Source organism: Lagopus leucura, unplaced genomic scaffold, assembly GCF_019238085.1.
Source record: "Lagopus leucura isolate 7727_CA_CO unplaced genomic scaffold, USGS_WTPT01 Super-Scaffold_806, whole genome shotgun sequence".
NCBI classification, from domain to species: Eukaryota; Metazoa; Chordata; class Aves; order Galliformes; family Phasianidae; genus Lagopus; species Lagopus leucura.
The window spans coordinates 2,159,568-2,182,178 of NW_024962260.1; the positions used below are offsets into that span (position 1 = coordinate 2,159,568).

Here is a 22,611-nt window from a genome sequence, read left to right on the forward strand (position 1 = left end):
TCCCCTTGTCCTATTGCACAGACCAGGCTGAAGGGTCTGTTCCTTCTTTTGTACAGCCCCTTTTAGATATTGAAAAACTTCTGTCAGCTCTCCCCACAGCCTTCTGCTCTCCATGCTGCACAGCCCCAGCTCTCTCAGCCCATCCTCACAGGGAGCCATCCCTTGGGTCAGTTTTGTTGCACCCGATATGTCCATGTCTCTCCTGTGCTGAGGACTCACCTCTGGACGCTCCAGGTGAGGTCTCGCAGCACAGAGTAGAGAGATGCAATCATCTCCCTCTCTTCGCTGCCCACACTGCTTTGGATGCAGCCTAGGATACAGCTGGCTTTCTGGGTTGCAAGAGCACACTGCTGGCTCACATCCAGCTGTCATCCACCAGTACCACCAAGTCTTTTTCAGCAGGACTCTGCTCCATCGTTGTGTGTCCCCGCTTGTACTGATAACAGGGATTGCCATAACCTAGGTGCAAGACTTTGCATTTGGATTTGTAAACCTCATGAGGTTCACCTGGGCCTACTGCTCAGCTTGTCTAGGTCTCTCTGGATTGCAAGCCCTTCCTTAGGTGTGTTGACCATGCCACACAGCTTGGCATAATCTAGCAACTTTCTGAGGGTGCACTTGATTCAACTGTTGATGTGATTGATGAAAGCATTTAAGAGACCTGGTGCCTGTTCTGCCCCCTGAGGGACTGCTTGTCTCTGATCTCCATCTGAACGTTGAGCCATTAACCACCACTCTCTGGGCACAATCTCACAACCGTTTCCTCATCCATTCAACAGTCTACCCATTAAATTCATATATTTCCAATTTGAAGAGAAAGGTGTGTCATGGAGGATTGTGTCATGGGTCTTAGTGAAGTCCAAATAGGTGACGTAGATCTTGCTGCACTGCTGGCACCGAATATACAGCTGGTTCTCATGCAGGCTATTCCTCCACCCAGCATTGCAGCTGCTGAAGAAATTTTCAGCAGTTTGGTTTGAAGAGCGATGCTACTGACTGAATTTGGAATCTAGAGACTGGCTCTGTTGGATGTACCTTTGGATGACAGCGTGTGTCATTAGTGCAGTTCTGTTTTTACTCTGAAATACAGAGTGGTGATTAAGGACGGGATATATTATCCTTACCTGCAGTCCAGGTAAGGCTGCAATAGCATCATTAATGGTTGTTACTGCTGATACTCTGTACTGTTTAAACCTCCAGTATTCTAGAGATGAAACCCATTACTGTAACAGTATCAGTCTGTGCATATATTAATGCTACTTATCAGTTGTGCCTTGTTTTCTGTCTTCTCACAGTATTTTGGCATCTTATTCTTTTCTTGACTGAAGCTGAAAACCTCTTGCTTGTCTATCGCATATTCTTTCTTCCTTGCCTAGATACCAGTTATTTCCATTCCTACTGAGCAAGTCTCTAGGGATGATGAAGTTGTAATGAGAGACTGAGGGTGAAGTAGCTACCTGCCTGTTCATTTTAGTTTTTATTAGATTTTTCTCTTACACTAATGGTAGATCTGTTGAATAGTAGTAGTTGGCTTCAGGAGGTCAACTTGTATTACTTTTTTCTGTATCCATGTCATACTGACTATTAAAGCAGGAAGAAGTTCATTTTCTCATTATTTTTCCTTCTAATTTCCTTCTTTTAATTTTTCTATTATTTTCCATTTCCTCTCTACCAAGTTTTCAGTGTGTTTCTCCTATTCTTTAAAAACTTCTGCTCTTTTGCATTCTTCTTTTGAAATGATTGTCAGTAACATACTTCATGTTGATGCTGAGGGGGATTGTCCCTGAGGAGCAACTCTAATGAGATTAGTGAAGAACCTATAAAATTTGCACTTTTCATTTTGTTTTTGCCTTTCAGCATGCTCATGCCCAGTTCACAGAATCAGAACATGATTGGGTTGGAGGGGACCTTACAGCCTCCCCAGCCCCATCCCTGTTGCCCACCAGCTTGGGCAGCCTGGGACCCCATCCATGGCTCTGAGCACCTGCAGGAATGGGACACCCACAGCTCTGGGCTGCCTGCGCCAGGACCTCAGTGCTCTCATTATAATGAATTTGCTCATCTAAATCTCCCCTCTTCTTAGTTTAAAGCCATTCTTCCTTGTCCCGGCACATCAGACCATGTAAAAAGTCAGTTTCCATGTTGTTTATAAGCTCCAGGTCCCTCTGGATGGCATCCCTTCCTTCTGTCATCAGCTGCACCACTCAGCTGGGTGTCATCTGCAAAGTTGCTCAGGGCGCACCTGATCTCATTGTCAATGTCACAGAAACAGATGGTAGAGTACTGGTCCAAAGGCAGACCCATGGAGACACCACCTGTACTGCCTCCACCTGGGTATGGAGCTGCTCACCACAGCCCTCTGCTGCAGCCATCCAACCAATTGCTAATTCACTGAGCAGTTCCACCTTTCAAATCCTTATCTGTCCAGTTGAGAGATCAGTAAGTGGCAGGACCACGTCAGAGGCCTTGCAGAGTTGTCTTACCATTATGTGACACTGATCACTCTTCCCTTGTCAACTGATGCAGACTGTCCTCTCTTTAGGTCTCATGTTAGACGTTATACAGTCTTTTGAGGGGATTATTACTCAGGTTAAAATGCTCTGTACTCCTTATTAACAGAATTTTGGTAACTCTGTATTGGATTTTTTTGCCTGTAGCATCTATGAAGTGTCAGTTCTAAGTTACTATGAAATCAAGTGAATCAATTCTCCATGGAAGGCATTGTGTCTCTCTGTAGCTACTTGAGCCTTACCAGCCCTGTGTCCCTGCAGCACGTCCAGCCACCTGTGGCCTTCTGGTGACTAGCTGTTGTTCTCAGACTTTCCCTAATCTGTGAGTTTCAGCATCTCGCCACGCGTAATACTTGCTAAATCTTCACATTCTGTCCTTGCAGCTTCTCAGCTTATATTAAACTGACCGCATGATGAAGTTTGTGCTCACGGACACTTAGAATTGTGAGCTGTTGCACTGGTTGGTGTAAAGAGACGTGTTCTGCTCAGATCCTTGTGCTGTAGCTGCAGGTTGAGAGTTCTGCTTGTACTTGGTTGAAGAGCAGATAAGTATGCTGGTAGCTTTGAAGATGAACTGCATATTGAGCTAATTTTCACGTATGCAGAAACTTGCTTTTTATAATGTTATTCCCAATAATAGATGAATACAAAGTTCAAGCTACATACTATCCAGAATACTACATAAGGGGCAACTGCAGTGATGAAAGGAAGAAAGTTTGGGGTTCTGCTGTAGAAGGAAGAAATGCTATGGAGATTTGGGGTGGATAGGGTGGATATCATGGAAAACATTTTCATGGTGAAAATCATGAACCAGTTGAATGGAATTGCCCAAGGAAAGCATGGAGTCGCCTTGAGTAGGAAGAGTTTGGACAAACACCTGTCAGAAAAAATTTGATTAGGAAGGAAAGGATCATAAGGAAGATATTGCTGGTTTCAAATGTAATGGTCTCGCTGTTACTGTTTTTTGACTTGGGAAAAAAAATAAACTATTTTTGATGCTTAAGACAGGATGCCAATTTGCACTTTGCTTCCCCTTGCACCTAAAAATATGACTCAGCTGACTCTGGTAATGTATTTGAGCCCTGTGATTGTGTTGTGGTAACAACATGTGATATTCTTAACCTTTTTCTGTCTGCTGAACTGAAAATGGATAATAGCAATTTCAATTATAGTACTGTCTGATCCTTTCATGACTGTTTCCAGGCACATTATGGTTCTGTATGTACATGTTGCCTGTTGCCAAGTACAGTTACTGCCCAATTTACAGGGGTCTTTTTGTCAGAGTTGTACAGAGGTATTGCTGCTGATTTTTTTTTTAGGCTCTTTGAGAGACAATAGGGAATACATGACAAAACCAGTTATTGACTGCTAATGACTGGTTGAGGAAAACAAGGAATGTTGAAAATGAAGCGTGGAGGAAGGATATACTGGAATCAGTAGAACTAGAACTGTACATCACTAGAGTTTTTTTAATTAAGTCTTAAGCCCATTCTTCTTTATTTTGTTTTACTTGAATTCAGCAGTGCAGGAAGTGGCTCTGCAATGTTGGCTGTTGGTAATATAAACCAGCAGCCCTGTGTGCCCCGCTAATTTCTGCGAGTATACCCAGGCTCGTTCTTCTCTTCTGATTTATGAGCAATTTGCAGCCTGCAGTTGGCTGGGTGTAGAGGTTTGTGAGCCTGTGTACCAGTGTCAGTTCTTTGGTCTGAGGAGAATTTATATGTTCTTCTACTGTCTGTGCACACAGATGCTTCTCTGTCATCTATTGGACTTTGGATATACCAGCATCACCTCATCATTCATACCTGCCATGCATTCTGGTGGTCTTCTTTACCTTGGGACTGTGCTTGGTGTTGTAGAATCCAGTAATATAGGTGAACGGAAAATGCTTGTGAATGTGTGGACTTCAGAAACTAAACCAGACATCTTATGCCTGAAGAAAACAGTGTTTGGAAGATAGCATTCATACAGAGCACACTTTTTAAAGCTCTTTATTGTTGCTTATGTACTGAGAAAATAATAACTGATTTTTAAAGAATGTGATTCTGAATTTAAAGTTTATTAACATTAATGCTGATGACTTTAATTTCTGCTATAGGGTCTATTTTCGTATTTTTCTGTTCTTTTTTTTTTTAATAGCATTTCTTATCATTAATGTGGAATTCCTCCCTGTCCCCCACAGATTTCTTTCTTTGGATCCAAAGCTGTTGGAAGAAGAAGTCCTGACAGCCCCATGTTGAGCAAAGCTGAATTTGTTGAGAAGGTTCGACAGAGCAACCAGGCTTGCCACGATGGCGACTTCCATACAGCAATTGTGTTGTACAACGAGGCCTTGGGAGTTGATCCTCAGAACTGCATTCTGTACAGTAACCGTTCAGCAGCCTACATGAAAATCCAGCAGTATGACAAGGCCCTGGATGATGCCATCAAAGCAAGACTTCTGAATCCTAAGTGGCCAAAGGTAAGAAAGTGTATTACTCTATCAAGAGGATCTTCATCAGGGTTATTTCTCATACTGATAACCTAATGTAGAGAACTGCAAATAGTTCTGGGTTAACATCTGCTTTTACTAAAGGCTCTAGATAATTTTTTTGTCTTCAAAAGTTGTTTAACCTGAGTTTCCTGCTGGGTATTAAACTTTTTTTGTGTGAGGTGCAATACTGTCTTACTACTTTAAACCACCGTGGTTTCTGAGTTGTGAAGACCAGGCATCTTATAACAGTTAGCTTTGCATCCAGGAGCGTTTTGTTGCAATGTAGCATGGAGGTCAGTAGTAACAATGGAGCAATAAAATCTTTACAATAGTGTTCAAAGAGTTTTTGTGTATGTGATGGATAAACATTTTAAGAAATGTGCACCTCAGTGTATTTGGCAAAGTCTGAACATGCAAGGAAATGTTTATAAAGAGTAGATGGTGTTGATTACCTGTTCCTTCCGGGATTGTTTCCCACTGGCTGATTTTGATTGCTTCAATGACTCTGACTAGCTAGCTAACTCAGGGTCTGCCCTTTACATGCTAATCCATTTTAATAGAATGTACTCCAGATTGCATTTTCCTGTCCTTTGCTCGCATAGTCTTACCAGTCACTTTAGTTAATGATACCATTTAAGACCAGATTTATCATCTAGCTTCCTCTCCTCTATTTTTATAAAATGGCAATCTTTCTAGTTAGAACTGTTCCTAGATAAATGTGTGTGGTTTGAGGATTCAGTCCTGGGAAAGCTACTGTTTCTGCAGCTCCAGAGACATCACCTTACCTGCTGAGGTATGTGTCTGCCTCAGAAGGAATGACAGGGCTTGCAATGTATGAATGTGTTTAAAGACAAAGGAAGAATGTTGTCTTTTCATCAGTACAATCTCTTCGCAGCATCACTTTTGTCTCAGCCTTTGACCATGGGCATGCTGTGACAGCTTGTCTGCTAGGCTGGGCTTCCTGCAGTGGTTCCCTCACTAGGAGAGAGAGGATCCAGCAGGGTTTTGATGGATCCTTCTGAAGGAGAAAAGATTGTCATGTCTTCTCCCCCCTCCCCCTGTCTTTTGCTCAAAATTGGGTATCTCATCTATGGAACATTTGAAGACAAAAGTGTAATTTTAAACTCAGTTTATTTGTTTGTTAAGACCAGAAAACTGCTTTAAATGTTATTGAAAGTGTTTCCTAAAGCTCTGCCTGCTCGCAGTCACAAAAAGAAAAGCACGGCCCAGGGAAAGAGCTTCAGAGCTGAAACACGGAGTCTGTTGGTGAGAATTTCCTGTTCAAAGAATATTCATTGTAATTCTGTTTCCATAAAATACCAGTAAGGAAAGTGTCCAGAAGTGTCAGATGAATGTTGTGTTAAAAGTGCACCCCCACTAATGTTGAAACCCACAGCTATCAGCTAAGCTCTGCTAATTGCTGGGGCTGTTACCTGAGACAGAGCAGTTCTGTCTGCTTGCAGCGCAGCAGCTGCAGCAGTTGTCTTAGTGTTACTAACAGTCAGTGCAAACATAAACACTAATGAGCTCTGATTACTTTACCACTGCGAGATGGTGCTTTGTCTGTTGGAATTCTGCATCTCTCTACAATGAACTCTATTTTACAGATATTTGAACTTTCTTTTTTCTTCTTTTTTTTTTTTTTTCTTTTGCATTTCTCTGGAATGGAGACTGAAAAGTGCTGCTAAAGCAGAGGGATTTGGTGTTTGCAGGCAACTCTTGGGCAACTCTCCTGTATGGAAAAATCACAGAGGAGTCTTTGTTTCTTTTTTTATTTGGTTAAAGAACAGAAATATAAATGAGCTTTCTGGCTGAACTGGAAAACAACTTTTGGTCATGTGAAGCAGAGGCGAAGCTGCACGCTCCTGGCTCCTGAGTTGTTTGTTTTGTTGGTATCTTGTTTGGTTGTTTTTTTGTTTTGTTTTCTTTTTTGTGGGTTTTTTGTTGTTTTCTTTTTTTGTTCCTCTTCCTATTTTTCTGGTAAATAAATGTGGTGGCTTCCCTTTCTCCTGCATGCAGCTCCTCTCCTCTGAGACTGTGTTGTGAAAGGCCACTCCTCTGTGTTTCGGTGGTAACGGCAGGAATGCAAGGTAGCATTGGTGTGCTTCCTCAACTGTTTCTGATTAGTGAATCAGTTCTTACCCAACTGAAGTGCTTTGGAAGTCACAGCAGAGATGAGAGATCCTGGAAAGGAGGCAGTGAGATCTGCGTGGTATGTTTTCCTCATTTAAATGCAGTTTGTTTTAAGCCATCGTAGATTTAAAAAAAAAAAAAAAAAAAAAGGAAAAAATGTACTTTGAGGATTTATTAACTACCCCGATATTTTTTGTGCACAGAGATTTCAGGTTGGATCGGATGTAGAAATAGCAAATAGATGATGGTGCTCAGACATCTTGGTGGAGGGTTGGTAGCCACGCTCACTTGATGGTGGTGTCCCTTCTTAGTAGCTGGACTTCAGCTCGTCAGTGGGAAGCAGCAGGAGGGCACTGTCTGAAGTTGAAAACTTATGTTGCGTATTTCAATATCAGAAGCTCCTTTGTAATTAGTTTAAGAATCTATTTGGATCTTATTGATAGAATGTACGTGGGAAAACTTGAAATTAATGCATCTAAAAACCTAATCCATATTGCTGATTAGCCAGAAGAGGGAGCTTGACAGATGTGGCTTGTAATTTCTTGCAAAAAAATCTGAGTTTTTAAATACTGAAGTTTTTACTTCAGCAGTAGAAAAATGAATGGTTCTTGAATCCAGGTTTTCTGATATCAAAGTTGTTAGATGTATGCTTCTTTATCAGCCTATATCTTGGTATATGTTTGTTATGTAAAGATACATTTATTTTTGTCACCAGCATCTACAATGCTCATAGGGAATATCACAGCTGAGATCTTGCATGTGTTTGGAATAAATGCGTTCCCACTCTGTAACCAAGCCAGTGCATTAAGCTGATCCATACTTCAGAGGATGGCAAACAAAAACCAAGAAGCATTATGAGCTAAAGCTGTGAAATGAGACAGCGCAGAAAGCAGGAAGGGCTTGTTCTGCTTTCAAACACAGTTATGTATCACTCTGGATTTTTATACAGCTTTTATTTCCATTCAGGCCCTGAGGTAATTCAAACTTTGGTGCTTCCCCCTCACAGTTCTCCCAAATTATTTCTTGTGAGGTCATGGCAATAGGAATTCATTTAGAATACTGTGAAGCCTGAGCAGTGTTTCTGTAATGCAATGTAACTTGGTTTGCTGTCGTTCTGCACCACTGGGACCCTGTGTGCTGTGTGCCCAGATGAGCTCTTAGAGTACATACTCCCATTACAATCATCTTCTTCTGAACTTAATAGAAAAGAAAAGAGGCTGTATTACAAAAAGCTGTGCCTGAAAGTCTTTCTTTTAACAGAGCTCGCTTCCTCCATCTTTTAAATCGGTCTTTTAAACATTAGTTGTTTATTAATAAGCAAGTATATTTATACAAATACATCTGCTTATCTACTGCAGCTTTAAACCAAACACGGGTAATGAATATATGATTACACTAAGAAATACCTGGTCTGTAACAGATCAGAGTAACTTAGTGTGGGTCTCATTATGTGGCTGTGGTGTATTTTCCACCACCACCACGTGAAACTCACGTTTGCAGTGTTTGTTTGGCAGGATGGCTCATCAGTTCTGCTATTCAAAATACTTTGTGTAATTGTCATTGAGAAGTTCAAAGATAAAAGGATGTTTCAGGAATTAAATTATATTTTGGGAATACCCTACAGGCAAATCAGATCAGGCTCATTTAGCTCTTTTGATTTCCTGCCAAGCAGCTCTTTTTGTTTTGCTGTGATCTGGCTCTAGCAAAGTTCTATTCAGTTGTGCAGGCTGCGTGTCTGTGAAGAGAATCCTTGGCATGGTGAGCAAAAATGAGGGATACATTCTGTGGCTGACGTCTGAACATGAGCAGTCTCTTGGTTCTTGCTGATGTTTTGGATGTAGGTCTTGTTTGGTTTTTGTCCTCAAATTACTGGAAAAATATACTGTGGCTTAAATGGTTTAAATTTGGGTCTAATTTTGTGTTAAAGTGTAGGTTTCAGTAACTGTTGCAAATTCATGCCTCAGATATAGAGAAATAGCTGGTCCCAGTGTGATGAGCTCATGGCTGTGAGATAAGCAGCCTTCCCAGCAGGGGAACAAAGCCTTATCTAACTAGGAGCTACAGCTTGAGGGCAGAGCTGATAATCACTTTGACTGTGAGGGGAAACAGGTCCTTTCAGAAGTGGAAATGGTTTGAGCCGGCCGTGACAACAGCTTGATTTATTTTAGTATACAAACATCAGAAATGGAAAACAAACAAGTGGAAAACCCAAACTCCTTCTGAAGAAAAAAGAAGTTAATTGAACGTTGAACAAACTAGAAAATGCATTGGATTTCCTCAGTCCTGATGCCTAACCATGCAATTTTGCTGCCTTTTATAGCTTGTATTAGCTGTGTTTGTATTCCTTTCTTAGTCATGGTTAACTTCTACATGGCTTTGAGGTGTTTGGTAAATGTTTTGTACTGTTCAAATTCAGGACTACTGAGGCAGTGCTTCCCACCCTGTCCTCAGGTACTCTGAGGGGAAAGTCCCTGCTCTTGAGTGATAACCAGCAATCAGAGTGCAAATGTGAGCTGTCTGGTGAAATTCTACTTTAGAGCACCCAACCTCTTGGTATCTAAGATTTGGTCTGTGGGAAACAGCAGACAGTATTTGGGTGAGAATAATTAACTGTTTTCTTGTATTGATTTATGGCCTTAATATCCCATCAGAAAAGCTGTTTGCTCACAAGGATGAAATGATTTGCCAGACTTGAATGTATTTGGCTACAAGCATGTTCAAACCAAAGCCTAATGTTCAGGCAGGAGCTACAGAGAGGAACTCTGAAGAGTTTAGCTGATGGAAGAAGAATGCTCTACGCATGTGTAAACTTAAAGAAACTGGAATGAATGACTCCCATTTCACATCAGTGCAAGTTTCTCTTACTGATCTTTGTCCGTTTCCTGTGCTTCATTTAAAAATGTGGCTTTGTCTATGCAGATGATGAAGAAATCTGAAAGACAGAACAGAAAGAGGAGGGGATTTTGAGCTGTGAGGCCTTTGTGTATGAAATGCCAGGAGGGTTTTAGATGTTGTCGTGTAACAGTGAGGGAATTCGGTGAAATAGCTTGCATGGGTATTTTCTTAATTCACTCCAGCTGTTAATGGTGTGATCAGACCTGTTAAAAAAGCAAAGGGACATTTGCTCATCCTCTTGTACTTCTGACTGCTTGCCTATCTTTAGATATTTATCCACATGTACTGTAGTAATCCATAACAACCTAAAATTTTCTCCAAGAATTGCAAGTAAAATGCCCATCCTCCCTTGTGTGTAGAACTTCTAAGAAAAGAATGTGACTTGACCACATAATGTTTCTCATGAATAGGCCTCTTGTTTTTAATTTGATGAGCAAGGAACTTTCCAGTCCTGTTCTCCTTCTTACAATCTGTCCTTAATTTACAGAAAGATGCATTCCAGTTTTTCAAGCATAAAACTGTTGAGCAGATTTTTTTGGCTTTAGTAGAACTTGATGTGTTACGTTATCCTGAGACTCGTGCATTTGTTGCTGTCTTTCCATGTCACAGAATCACAGCAGAGCTGAAGCTGGAAGGGCCTCTGGAGGTCATGTAGTCCTGCCCCTACTGCTGAAGACAGGTCCATCTAGAGCAGCTTGTCCAGGACATTGCCCACTTGGGTTCTGAATGCCTCCAAGGATGGAGTCTCTGTAGCTTGTCTGGGCAACCTATTCCAGTGTTTGACCACCTTCATGCATAAAAAATTGTCTTATATTTAAATAGAGCTTCTTACATTGAAGTTTGTACCTGTTGCATCTGATCCATTTGCTGGTATCAATGAGAAGAGCCTGGTTCCATTTCTTTATTGTTGGGTGTTCATATCCATTGGTAAGGTTTAGTCTTCTACTGTGCCTTCTCCAGGTTTAACAATGGAAGGAATCGGCCTCTGTTTGTATGACCAGCAGGCCAGTCCCTCAGTCGTCTTTGAGGCCTTTTTGCTAGATTTGGTTCTGTTTGTCTCTCTTTCTTGTACCCAGAATTGCTCACAGCATTCCACGTATGTTCTTATCTTAAATACTGTATGTATTTACTAGTTAAGGTTGGGTTTTTGTTGTTGTTGTTGCTGTATGCAGTGCCTTCTTCAAATCTTTTTCCCTTTCTCCTTTTTGAGCAATCAGTTTTTTTTGCTTATTACATTAAGCCATATACTTGTTTGTTTGTTTTTTTTTTTAACTTCATGTCTTTTTTGGGATGTATATCCAAATTAATAGAGCCTGGTTTTATTGTTATTAAGGAGTTGCAGTTATCTCAACTTTCTCTGTTCCTGTTCCTCCCATTTTTAGTGCTGCTTCTTGACAATCCTCTTGAATGTAATGGCAAGTTTGTGTACCCTTTATAACAGGATGTGTACACACACACGCACACACATATATATATTATTTTTTTTTTTCTGGCATTTTGTATAACATTCAATGTTCTTACTGTCTATAAGGCAGGCAGGGTAGTTCTTATTTTACCGATTGGAAGTTGAGAGGCAAAGAATGTTTCTATTCTGTTTAGTCACCCTTGTGATAGAGCCAAGCCCTGTTGCATCCACATAACGTATTGGCATAGATCTGAAGGCTGTGATAGCTGCATGACTGCTCTGCTGTCTTCCATGCTGAAATGTCTGCCCTTGAGCTTTAGACCACGTGGATGTGGCTGTATTGCCCTAGGTCCTGGACCTAGGACAAGTAGACATGCTTTAAACAGTCTTTTAACTGTCAGGTGGGGAATCTGTGAAATATATTTCATATAACCTATGTTCTGGTCACTAGGTTGTCCTTTTCTGCATCATTTTTTTTTTTTTCTCCTTAATTAGGTACTTTAATAACGAGTATCATGTAGTGGTTTGGCAGCTTTATGGAGTTAAGTTTTTCTTACAGTTCAGTCCAGTGGAATTATTCCGTTAGTGTCTCTGTGCCAGAAGTGAAGGTTGTGGTATTGCTAAGGGAAAACTGTAGTGTGGATATACTGCTTATACTTGCCTTTCCCTAAATTCTTAAAATCACAGAATAGCAGTAATATAACAGAGTGGGGTGTAAAAAGAACGACAACCCCCTTCAAACAAATAAATGATTTCCAAGAGTCATCTAAGAGTTGTCTTTTTGAGAAGAACGTACACCAAGAAGAGTTAAGAAAAAATATCTTGTTACTCATTTGTTGAGAGTCAGAGCCACTGGGTGTCATTTTAAGACATTTGGATTGTCTTCATCTACTTACATGGTACTGGATTTTGTATCCTGAATTTTTAGACTAAAACCTTAACCCTGAGGTGGTGCCACGTAACTTTTCTCATCAGCTGCTTGCTTCTCCAGTGTTTTTTTTTTTCCAGTTTATTCTTAGAGATGAGACAACTATTCCTGTTTTTTCTCAGCATAGATGCTGCAAATTTTCCTCACCTTGGGGATTAATTTTTTTAGAAATGTTATGGTTATGGTTATTCATAGCCTGCGAGTTGAAGAACTGTGAAGAACTGCAATGAACAAAGCACACATGAGAGGGCACTCCTTGCATGCGTAGTAATGCCTCTAGGATCTAACTTGGGAACAGATATTCACGTTTTTAGATGTTTCTAAGATACATTTATTTTCTGAAGTGTATTCTGTTCGTAATGCTTTTCATTTTCCCTTGACTTGAATCTGGATGTGGCCAGTATGCATGTCCTGGTAAATTGGGCTTCCTGGGGTTGTAATGTGACAGTAATGCATGTGGAAGGGGATCACCCATGTCTTATGTATGCTTTCTAGAATGGTTTTCTTTAAAATTTACATTAGGTGTACACGCTTATTTTTCTTTGTGGTGTCCCTAGGCCCTCTTATTATGCTTTATTGCTGCTTTTTACTGTATTTATGCTATTTCCTACTATGATAAATCAGGAGCAGCTTTCTGTGACTTCACCTTTTTTAATTTATTTTTTTTCATATGGTGGATAGATGTGTTTTTGCAGGCTGGCATCCTGAATTTGTAGTGACTCTGGATTTGTGGTGTAGCTGTGACCATCAGAAAGGATTTAAGCAGCACTAGGAAGTCTTTTTTAGGCACCGTGGATGAAAAGGACTGCAGTGTGCCTTATTTTTTGAGATCTGCTGGTAGGTGGTTGTCTGGCAGTAAAAAACAGGAGATGATCAGCCTGGGTACTCCTGAAATAAGCAGGAATACCCTTGGAAACCTGCATTTCTTGTTTGGGTTTACAGTCTGATTGCATCATGGCGTGTCTTGACATTGCTGAGTCCTCATCGCAGACCTGCTACCCCAACAGCTCTCTGAGGAAATTAAATGAAATGGAGAATTTGAGGAAACAAGTCACCAAGAGAAAATCCTAAAAATTGAGAAAGCAGGAAATTTTCTTGACTGATGAGTCAAAAGGAAGCACAAAGTGTCTATACAGTGTGTACGGCATGGTGCTCTGAGCCAAGATCAAGAGAACCCAAATAATTGGCAGTGAGGCTTGCTGAGAACTACTTAACAACTGAAGGTATTGTGTGGTCTAACGATTTTGACTTGCTGGCCTTTCAGCACACCGGGGTTTTGTTCAGGAAACTATTCCTGCTGTCTTGCTTCCCTGTAGCTAAGTAGGGTGTGCTGTGTTTGTGATAATGCGAAGGCAGGGAAGGCAGAACAGGGAAAACTGCTGCATTAAGCCTAGGCACTTTCTGACTCAAAAGCACAGTGATGGTTCAGATGAATTAGGGAAGAAATTTTCGTATCAGTTCTTATTATTTCTATAAATACATCTTTTTTTCTCTCAAAATGGCTGCTTCCTCCACTCCAACCCTGAGAGCACTTAGGTCTCAGTCCTAGTATGAACTTTTATACAAAGCAGGTCGTGTCTTCCTCTGGCCACAGCTGTCTTTGTGCGTGTTTTCTTCTTTGCTTCAGAGGACAAATGATAAAGCCCCTCCTGCTGTGTGGAGCAGCAGAAATAATTTACTAAGCATTTGGCTATTATCCACCAGTAGAGAATTTACTCCTGAAGTTAGAGAAGTGAATAAACAAAATTGAGCAATACTACGCTTTCTGTCATGTAGTTAATATATATTCCTGTTTGCTTTTGTTGTCTGGATTTAAGTTAGTTTTGAACTCTTACCTTCTTTCCCTTCCCTTCTGAATGCCAAGTTTGCCTTCTGAAGTCAACTGAATCTCTGCAGAAGTTGAGAGAACTACTGTAAGACCCTAAACATGAAATGCAAGATTTGAAAGCTGTGCAGTACGGTTATTTTTATAATTTCTTATGGCTTTTCCAGGAGTTGGCAGTGGTATGCAAATTCCTGTATTGCTTTTCTCATTCTAAAGCTGTTGTCTTGGGTCCAGCTTAAAAAAAAAAAAAAATAGAGAAATTGAATGTTGATGTGTAACAAAATGTAAAAGAAAGGCATCCTTTTTGTTAGCATTCCAGTATATTAAAATATCCTCATCACACTGAGTGTTTGATGGATTTTCTTATGCTTGAGCATTGGCCATAAGTAAGAGTCATGGTTAAGGTACTTGATGGGTCTGTAACATTTATTTTATTTTTTGTTTGATATAGCTAATAAAGCCAAGTAATCCTGGATGTTTACAGAGAGAGAATGTTCTTTGAAACCTTTGTTAACTGAACCTCATCTCATATGGGAGATGGAAAGGAACCTTCCTGAAACATTGCATTAAATAATTCATAGTCTTCCATCATTCAGAGTGAAAAAGGAGATTTCCTTTTTTTGCCGTGGGTTATACAACTTGTGTTTTAGTCACTGCTGTCTGTTTGCAGGCTTTTTCCTTCACAAACAAAATGCAAAAAATAATGACAGAAGGGAAAAATGAAGTTTTATATAAAAGATTTAGGCAATGTAATTTTTCTTTAAACCCTCAAGCTTACAGGCATTAAACACGTGTATCCAGATTGTCTGTCTGTCAGTGCTTTTGTGTGAAAGGAGAGGGTAGAGGATGCTTTTTGTCTGGTCTGTTCTCTGTGTCTCTGGTTTCTTTCAACCGGCAGCAATGAAAGTCTTTGGACAGATCTTCCATATGCCTTAGGAGTCAGTAGTTGTTATGGGGTGTTTCCTTGCTTCAGACTCTTTCTTGCTTCATTTTCCATAATCCAAAATTGCTTTCTGTTGACCCATTTCTGTGTTCATTTGAAATGTACATCCAGTTTTGGAGAAGGAATGGCATATGCAATGTGCTGCAAGTTTGTTGTTAATCCTAGTGGTGTTAGAGTACAGAGTCTTGGGCTGACCTGTGCTGTGTTCCATTGGACTACAGACTTGATGGTCAGTGTTACTGCTAAGAGAAGTAATGGAAACTAGCATTCTTCTTTATTAATCTGTGTTATTTTTTTATCTCTTGTTCTGCTGTATATGCCAATAATTTTGTTTATGCGCATTTCAGCTGAACTTAATATCTCTGCAGTGAGTGGTTATGGCTGTATCATTTTGCTTAAAATTGTTGCTTGGCATTGAGTGCCCAGTACATCTCAAGTTCTGAATACTCCTATCTTGTATTGCTGACCTCGCTTGTGCTGCCTTTTGATGTGTAGCTAAACTTACGCTGGTTCTTTCTGACTTAAAACGAGGTCATAAAGCAAAGTAGAAGACAAACACGATGGATTTTGCTTTCACAGCACATGCAGAGCTCGTCTGCTTCAAAAGCAGGCCTTCATGATTATTCTAACTGAAGACAGTAGGTCTTTCTATGATCATAGCAAAACTAGGCATATCTCTGAGAGGTACTTTTAAAATCCTGCTGAGAACATGGGAAGTATGACTGCCAATGCTAACATCAGTTTGATCTAAGCTCCTCTTACAGGATTCGCTTTGTCATCTTTTATTTTTATTCTCTTTAGAAAAGAATAAATACTGGTAGTAACAAGAGCAGCTTTTTAAGGAGAACTGTTGGGGGTGGTCAGTGAAGGATGGAATGAAGCTGCTTTTGTCTCTTTGAATCTGCTCTTCCCTTTGGGTAAAGCTGATAGATGGTGAATGTCAGCTTTTCTGTCAGAACTGCCACGTGGGATCGGACTGAAGGTCTGTGTAATGGAGTTGGAGTAGCCTGTTTAAATGATGCCCGCTACGAGGTGTTGAAGGAGACAGGATGTGCTGGGTGAGCCTTTCCCTGGCAAGCATTTCTTCCTGAGTGCTGTCAAAGAGATTCAGGGACCTTCTGACCTGAAGGTTTCGTTTGAGCTGTTGCGTTCTTCTTATCGATGATGGACTTCTCTTCAAGAAGTTAATTATTCACGAGTCCATTTGTTCCATGGAACCACAAGAGTAATATTTTTTCTAAGTGTTGCGTGGAAGAAAAAGCCTGGAATTTGGTTTTATTGCTGTTATCATGGTGACTTTCAGATGGCGTTTTGCTGGACAGCTCCCCTGTGGGTTGAATGCCGCGTCAGCAGGGCTCTGCGGTCGCTCACCGGGCCTCTGGAATGCTTCAGATGCTGAGACAAATGCTGGACAATTTCTCTTTATTTTTTCTTTAGCTAGATACTTAGGACCTGGATATTCTGGAAAACAGCAGAACTAAAACTGTGTTTAGCCGGTGCATGCTTAGTGAGCTTTGAAGAGAGAGCTTGCCATAACCTGAAGTTGATAGTGATGAAATTTTGTTAGGAAAAATCAAGGACATTTTAAAACACTGGCATTACTGCTCACATTTTATGGATGGAGAGACAGAGATTTGCTGTAGGCCATCCAGCTGGCTCCTGGCAGGCCTGAGAATAGGATCTAAGACTCATTAGTCTCACTGTGTACTCAGCCTGTGAATTTCTACAATCAGGTGGTGTATTTGCGCCAAGATCTCAGATGGCTTGAACTGGCCGTTTGCAGTGTAGAACTTGTATTTCAAGGCTGTGAAATAATGAGCTAGAAAATAGTGGGAAATTAGCTCTGTGTATTTTAACTTTCTTGGATTGCACGTATCTAAGATCAGATGGCTTTTAACAAAAAATAAGATATGAAAAGAAGTGCAAACGTGTGCCTTAAGCACTGCTGCACCTTGTAGAAGGCAATTCCATTCAAGGTAAGAATAATAATTAAAAAAAACAAAACAAAACAAAACAAAAAAACATCTAATCTATCCAACTAGGATAGAAAGTATGAAGGATATTGTTCCTTCAAGGAGCAACTTGCCTTCCAAGGCAGTTTGTGAAAGTAACCTTTATCGTTCTTCAGCTAGCACACAACAATGCACATAAGCTTCTTGATCATCTTTAACATTTCATTACTTGGTAGTTCACCAGTAGTGAGCCATACTGCACTTGCAAGCTTGAGTTGCTAATTGCAATTTGACTGATTGGCATTTTCCCTGAATCCTCTCCCTTGCCTTTGGAGATGTGTGTCACCTCTGGCTGGTTCACGTCTTTGGTAGGAGGGTAAGGCAGTAGTTTGACTCCAGAGAGTTGGGATGTGCCTCATGCTGGTGTTTACTTTGTGTTGATATGTGTCGCTGTTACCTTTGTTACCAGTGCATTCAAGGAAATTACATTTTATCATGAGTGCAGCAGAAAGGAAATGCATGCAACCGTGTTTCAGGGAGTAAATTTTTCATGATGGTAGCACAGGAGTACTAAATAAAAAATGTCAGCTTCTTAGATTTGGTTGCAGTACAGAAATGTGCCTGGAAATAATGGGTTCTGTGACTGTTTTGAAATAAAGGACAGCTATAGCACTGAACCTCAGAGGGCAGAAAAATTTGTGCGCTTAATCACAGAAGGAAATGCCTGGTATTGCAGTGTATGATCATTAAGAGTTTGGAAAGCTGTAACAAGGCAGAGAATGCAGCAGAAAAATGAATGTGAATGAGAGGAGCATGCATAGTAAACATAGCTTTTAGAGATCTAAATTGATTTTCTGAAGAATAAAAAAGAAATCGGCTTTCTGTATGATTTCATTCAGTCCTGTGCTTGTTCTGCTTTGTCTCACGCCCGAGGTGCTTTGAGGAATGGGGCTGATTCTGAAGTCTGTCTGGAGAGGAGCAGTAAGAATCGGAGCTATTAGTTAATGATCCAAAGCAGCAAGCCAGCTTTGGCTCAGACACATCCATTGTCTCTTACACTCCTACACAGTTACTCCCCCTAAATGTTTCTCTTCTTTTTGTTCCCCCTGTCTCATCATATAAAATAGACCCATCAAAAAAAAAAAAAAAGAAAAAAAAAAAGAAAAAAAAAACAACACCTCTCTGAAGTGCCAACAATAAAAATTGCTCTTCAGAATGCTCAAAGCTATTAATTAAAGCGATTAATCATTTCTGGAGCTACAGATATTTTAAAGCATCTTGTATATATGTTGCTTGTGGTGTTGGTTTTGGTGCTTAATAAAATAGGAAAATCTAAAATTTGTATAAAATGACTATCTGCATTTCAGCAATTAAAAATTTACTGTAACTTGTGTGAATTCATGTTTTTTAAAATCACACCATAGAACAGAAAACAACTTGGATATAGCTGGTTACAAGTGTGTATTCTATTGACCTGAGAAATGAAGGCAGCTCTTCCAGGAGGGTGAGAGCAGTGGGCTTGTTGATCTACAGAATGAAGCCTCTGTAGGGATTTGGGTACTTGTTCTGCTTACGTTTTTGCATGTTATCACACTAGAAGAAGTTGTTTATATTTTGCCTCAGGTGCTTAAGAGAACATGTACACATGGCTATGGAATCCAAAAGCCCTAATGGTGCATGCAGTAATTTTGCTACCTAGTTCTTTCCCTTTGGTGAACGCCCTGGTTCTTCAGTGTCTGAGCAAAGCCCCAGCTTCTCCCGCTGCATGGACAAATCCCAACTGGGGCCACTGTGTCTTAGGCCAAGGCTCTTCTTCCATGAGACACTTCCACAGCCCACCTGAAATGTTGTGCAGCCTGCAGGGTCAGTCTGAGAGTGTGTTTGAGGAGCTCATGTGTAGGTAAGGTACTTAGGGCTGTGTGGGAACTTCATCTTCTATCTTTTAATCGGCTGGCAATGATAAGGATGGAAAATCACATACTCTTTGCGATCAGGAAGCACAAGCGCTTTATCACAGGCATTATGCAGGAACCAGATGCAACAAATTGTTAATCTTGGAGTATTTCCCAACAGCCAAAACATTTGAACAATATCTAACAGATTTTAATTTTACTTGCAAACAATTGCAGGACATGAATATTTCTCCAGTGACTGGAGAAAGCTAAATTTATAGTTAAGAAGTTGAGAAAATACCCCAAACAATTGGCTTTTAAAACCAAAACACCCTCCCAGTCACTTCCCCTGACAAAATTTGCCTTATTTTTTTAATCCTCCCCTCTTCCACTCAAACTAATAATAAAAATACTGAACCATTTGCTTTTTAGATGGGTTACAAACTGAAGGATTTCAGGATGGAGCTCTGGGGGAGATGCTGAGGAGCCTCAATAAAGTATAGGAGCACTATAGATAGGCCTGTATCAGAAATAACCATGTGAGAACTATTTATGCTCCAGCAGTGCTTTTACTGCACGCCCAACGAGTTTAATAGCAAAGAGGCCTCTACCACATGTTGGAGGCATTTTAAAAACTGGAAACCATTGGAAGACAATTAGGAGATTTCTGTTGTTCACACCAGTGCAAAACCCAGTCCTCTGTGCACTTCTTGTCTGTGCTACATGCTTACTGTAACGTACAGTACCAAAAGCAAATGTCGTGTAGATACTTTGCTTCTGCATGAAGAGCACAATGGTGGGAACAAGTTACTCTGCCTAAGATCTGTAGGAGGTTTTTAGTATCAAAATGTTTTAATTTTGTTGCTTGATGAGGAAGTTGACTGAGATCTACGCATTCAATATACTGGCTGTAGTGATGGAGGAGTGTATGGGTGGTTTCTTCTGGTGTCTGTTAGTTTAGTTTGAGATTTGTTCTGGGTAACAAAACCCCCCTGGCTACTGGTCGAGCTTGTCGTGTCATTGCTATGAAGCCATCTGCAGGTTCTCTTAGGCTGCATGTCTGTTGGCTGGCCATCACTAAATGGATTTCATTAGAGCCAGCTGATCAGGACCCCCCCAACTTGACAGTGCTCTTAAATGAGTTCTTTGTCTATTCTACCTCAGACTTGTTGGCATTAACTGTGTTTTTATAGTTCACCTCACTAAGTGAATTCTGAAGTAGATGTCAGTAACTAAATTAAAAGTAATTATTACAATTAGATGATGCCTGATGCAGCAATTGAAGTTTGGTAGCCTTTTACTTAGGTAGGAAGCAGGAAAAGAATTGCTTTTTCATTCAGGAAAAGTCTTTTGACTTGAATTCATCAAATGCCTTCAGTTTTCTACTAGATTTTCTGGAACATTAGACTGATATCTGGAAACACTTTGGTGACCAGCAGAGGAGATTTCAACAGGATTGCTGTATCTAGAAATGCAAGGAGTATCTTGGGAAAGATGGATTTATGGACTGCTGTTGCTTTGAGCCAACATACTTATTAATTTGTGATACATCTAGATCCTAGCTATTGTTGTGTTTCTGTGGGTAACCTCTGAGTGACCCCCAACTGATGAGTTGGCTGTGTTGCACGTTAAACTGTTTTGCACGAGAGGGAATCTGAATTCTTTGTTTTGAAACTTGAGTCTGTTGCAATTTTTCTCCACCTTTAGAACTGGCAATTAAGCCTATTTGTGTGGGATCAGTCCTGGAAGCTGTGTTCTTCATCTCTGTTAGAGGTGAATGTTAAAATAGGAAAGCAGAGGTGGTCTGTAGTACCTGGCAGCTCTGTGTCCCACAGCGAGTGAAGTCCCTGTTAGCATCCCTTGCTTGAGCATTGGAAATGCTACAGTGTTCTGCCTTTGTAGCACTTGAGAACTTGATATTCAGGCAAGTGATCTCTGGCTTCTAATTGCCCTTTGGTCTCAACTTTGTTGGCTTTTTTATGTGCTTTATTAGAACTTATGCCAAAGTCTCCTCAATTACCTACAGCTGCTGTTGTCTTTTCACAACCGTCTACACCATGAGGACTGCTGACTTCTGTCTGTCAGTCTGAGAGCTCTTGAAAGGCCAAACTCATTTCCTTGATCTACTGATGGGATTTCTCTTCCTCCTCCAACTGAGGTCAGGGCTCATGCATGGTCTGTTTCTGACACAGGAAATGAGCACCTTAGGGACAAGGCAACATCCTGATGACTCGTGCTAGTTTGTCTATGTGCTCTTGCTTAAAACTCATAGGCAGCTTCATGGAATGGCATTATGATTTCCATTGTCTTTTGATGTGTGCTTTTCCTTTTTTTTTTTCCTTTTTTTTTTGCAACAAGATTGGAATAAGTTGAGGAAATGTGTGTATGCACATGTGTCATGTGAACCCATACATGTATACATTTAGTCCTTAATGTGTGCAGAAATTTTGTGAAGTAAAACAGAGGAATGCAAGTGGTGAATACTAGTTTTACAAGTCCTTTGAGTGATCTTGATCTCACAGGTTATGACAGCAAAATACACACCTCCCAAGTAATACATTGCATGCAATTTCTGCACATATGTGTACTCTACACAGGAGGCGATATGCTAACTTACAAGTTAGTGTGAGTCTGTGAGTCTGGAGGGTGTGTTATTGTTCAGGTAACTTCCAATGTAATGGAAATGCTGCAGGAAACAAAGTAGGAAAACAGGTATTTTCCAGTGTAAGGCACTGCTAATATCTTCCTCCTAGGAAGGTAATTACCAGTTACTTCTCTGTTTCTGGTTGTGATGAACTGTTTACTGGGCTCGAAACTATATTTCAACATGTTTTGAATCCTTCAAATTCAGTCAACCCTTGACCAATGTTATACCTTGAAAATAAAACACAATAACAGAGGTAGTGACTGAATATCAGTGCTGTAATTGCCTGTCATTTCCTGTGTGATAAATAAGGTGTTTTTTCCACATACATTAATTATGTGGTGGGACGTGCTTGCTAACCTGGGATATTGTAGAAGCCTGTAGGAGTAGCTGAGTTCCATTATTAATTTGCTAAATTCAGGGATGAGAGGACCATTAAGGAACACGATACATAATCTTCCAAATGCATTTTAGGAAGTCTCAAAAAATTTGTTGCTGGAGTCTGGATGACTATCTTGGAAAATACTGCTTTGTGCTTGCTTTGATTTGTAACCATCCTGATGTCAGAGCTGAGGTATGAGATGGGCAGGCTCACTCTGCAGCAGTTCTTGTTTTCAGGGCTCCTGACACCATGGATATGCATCTACATCTTGGGCTTATGAGGGCCTTTGACGTTGGAATGTCTTCTCCTTTTCTTTAAAAGGGTTTGAGAGATTTATGTATGAGCAAACACAGACATTTTCAGAGAACAGAATTATTTTTCTTATTTGCAGTATGAGGTAAAGACATTTAGGTGGGCTCGCACTTCTGTAATGACTATCGCTGCAAGAGGAGCCATTGATCTCATCTTCAGAGAACAATGAATCTGTACTGCATCACCTGCTGTCACCCATAGCAGTGAAAAACAGCCATGGCCTTACAGGGAAGATGCAGATTTTCCAGTTTTCAGGTGGATGAAGAGTTAAAAACACACTGTGAGTAAAAGGAAAAGCATGTTGCGTTCGTAGAAAT

General features: G+C 40.4%; 1 protein-coding gene across 1 annotated transcript in view; it reads left to right on the forward strand.

The window, feature by feature from the left end:
- Window positions 1-22,611, forward strand: part of TTC28 (tetratricopeptide repeat domain 28) — a 125,665-nt gene that overhangs the window by 920 nt on the left and 102,134 nt on the right. The window contains exon 2 of the mRNA XM_042865452.1: window positions 4,693-4,971. Coding sequence (XP_042721386.1) covers window positions 4,693-4,971 — 279 coding nt within the window. The remainder of the gene's footprint in view (window positions 1-4,692; window positions 4,972-22,611) is intronic.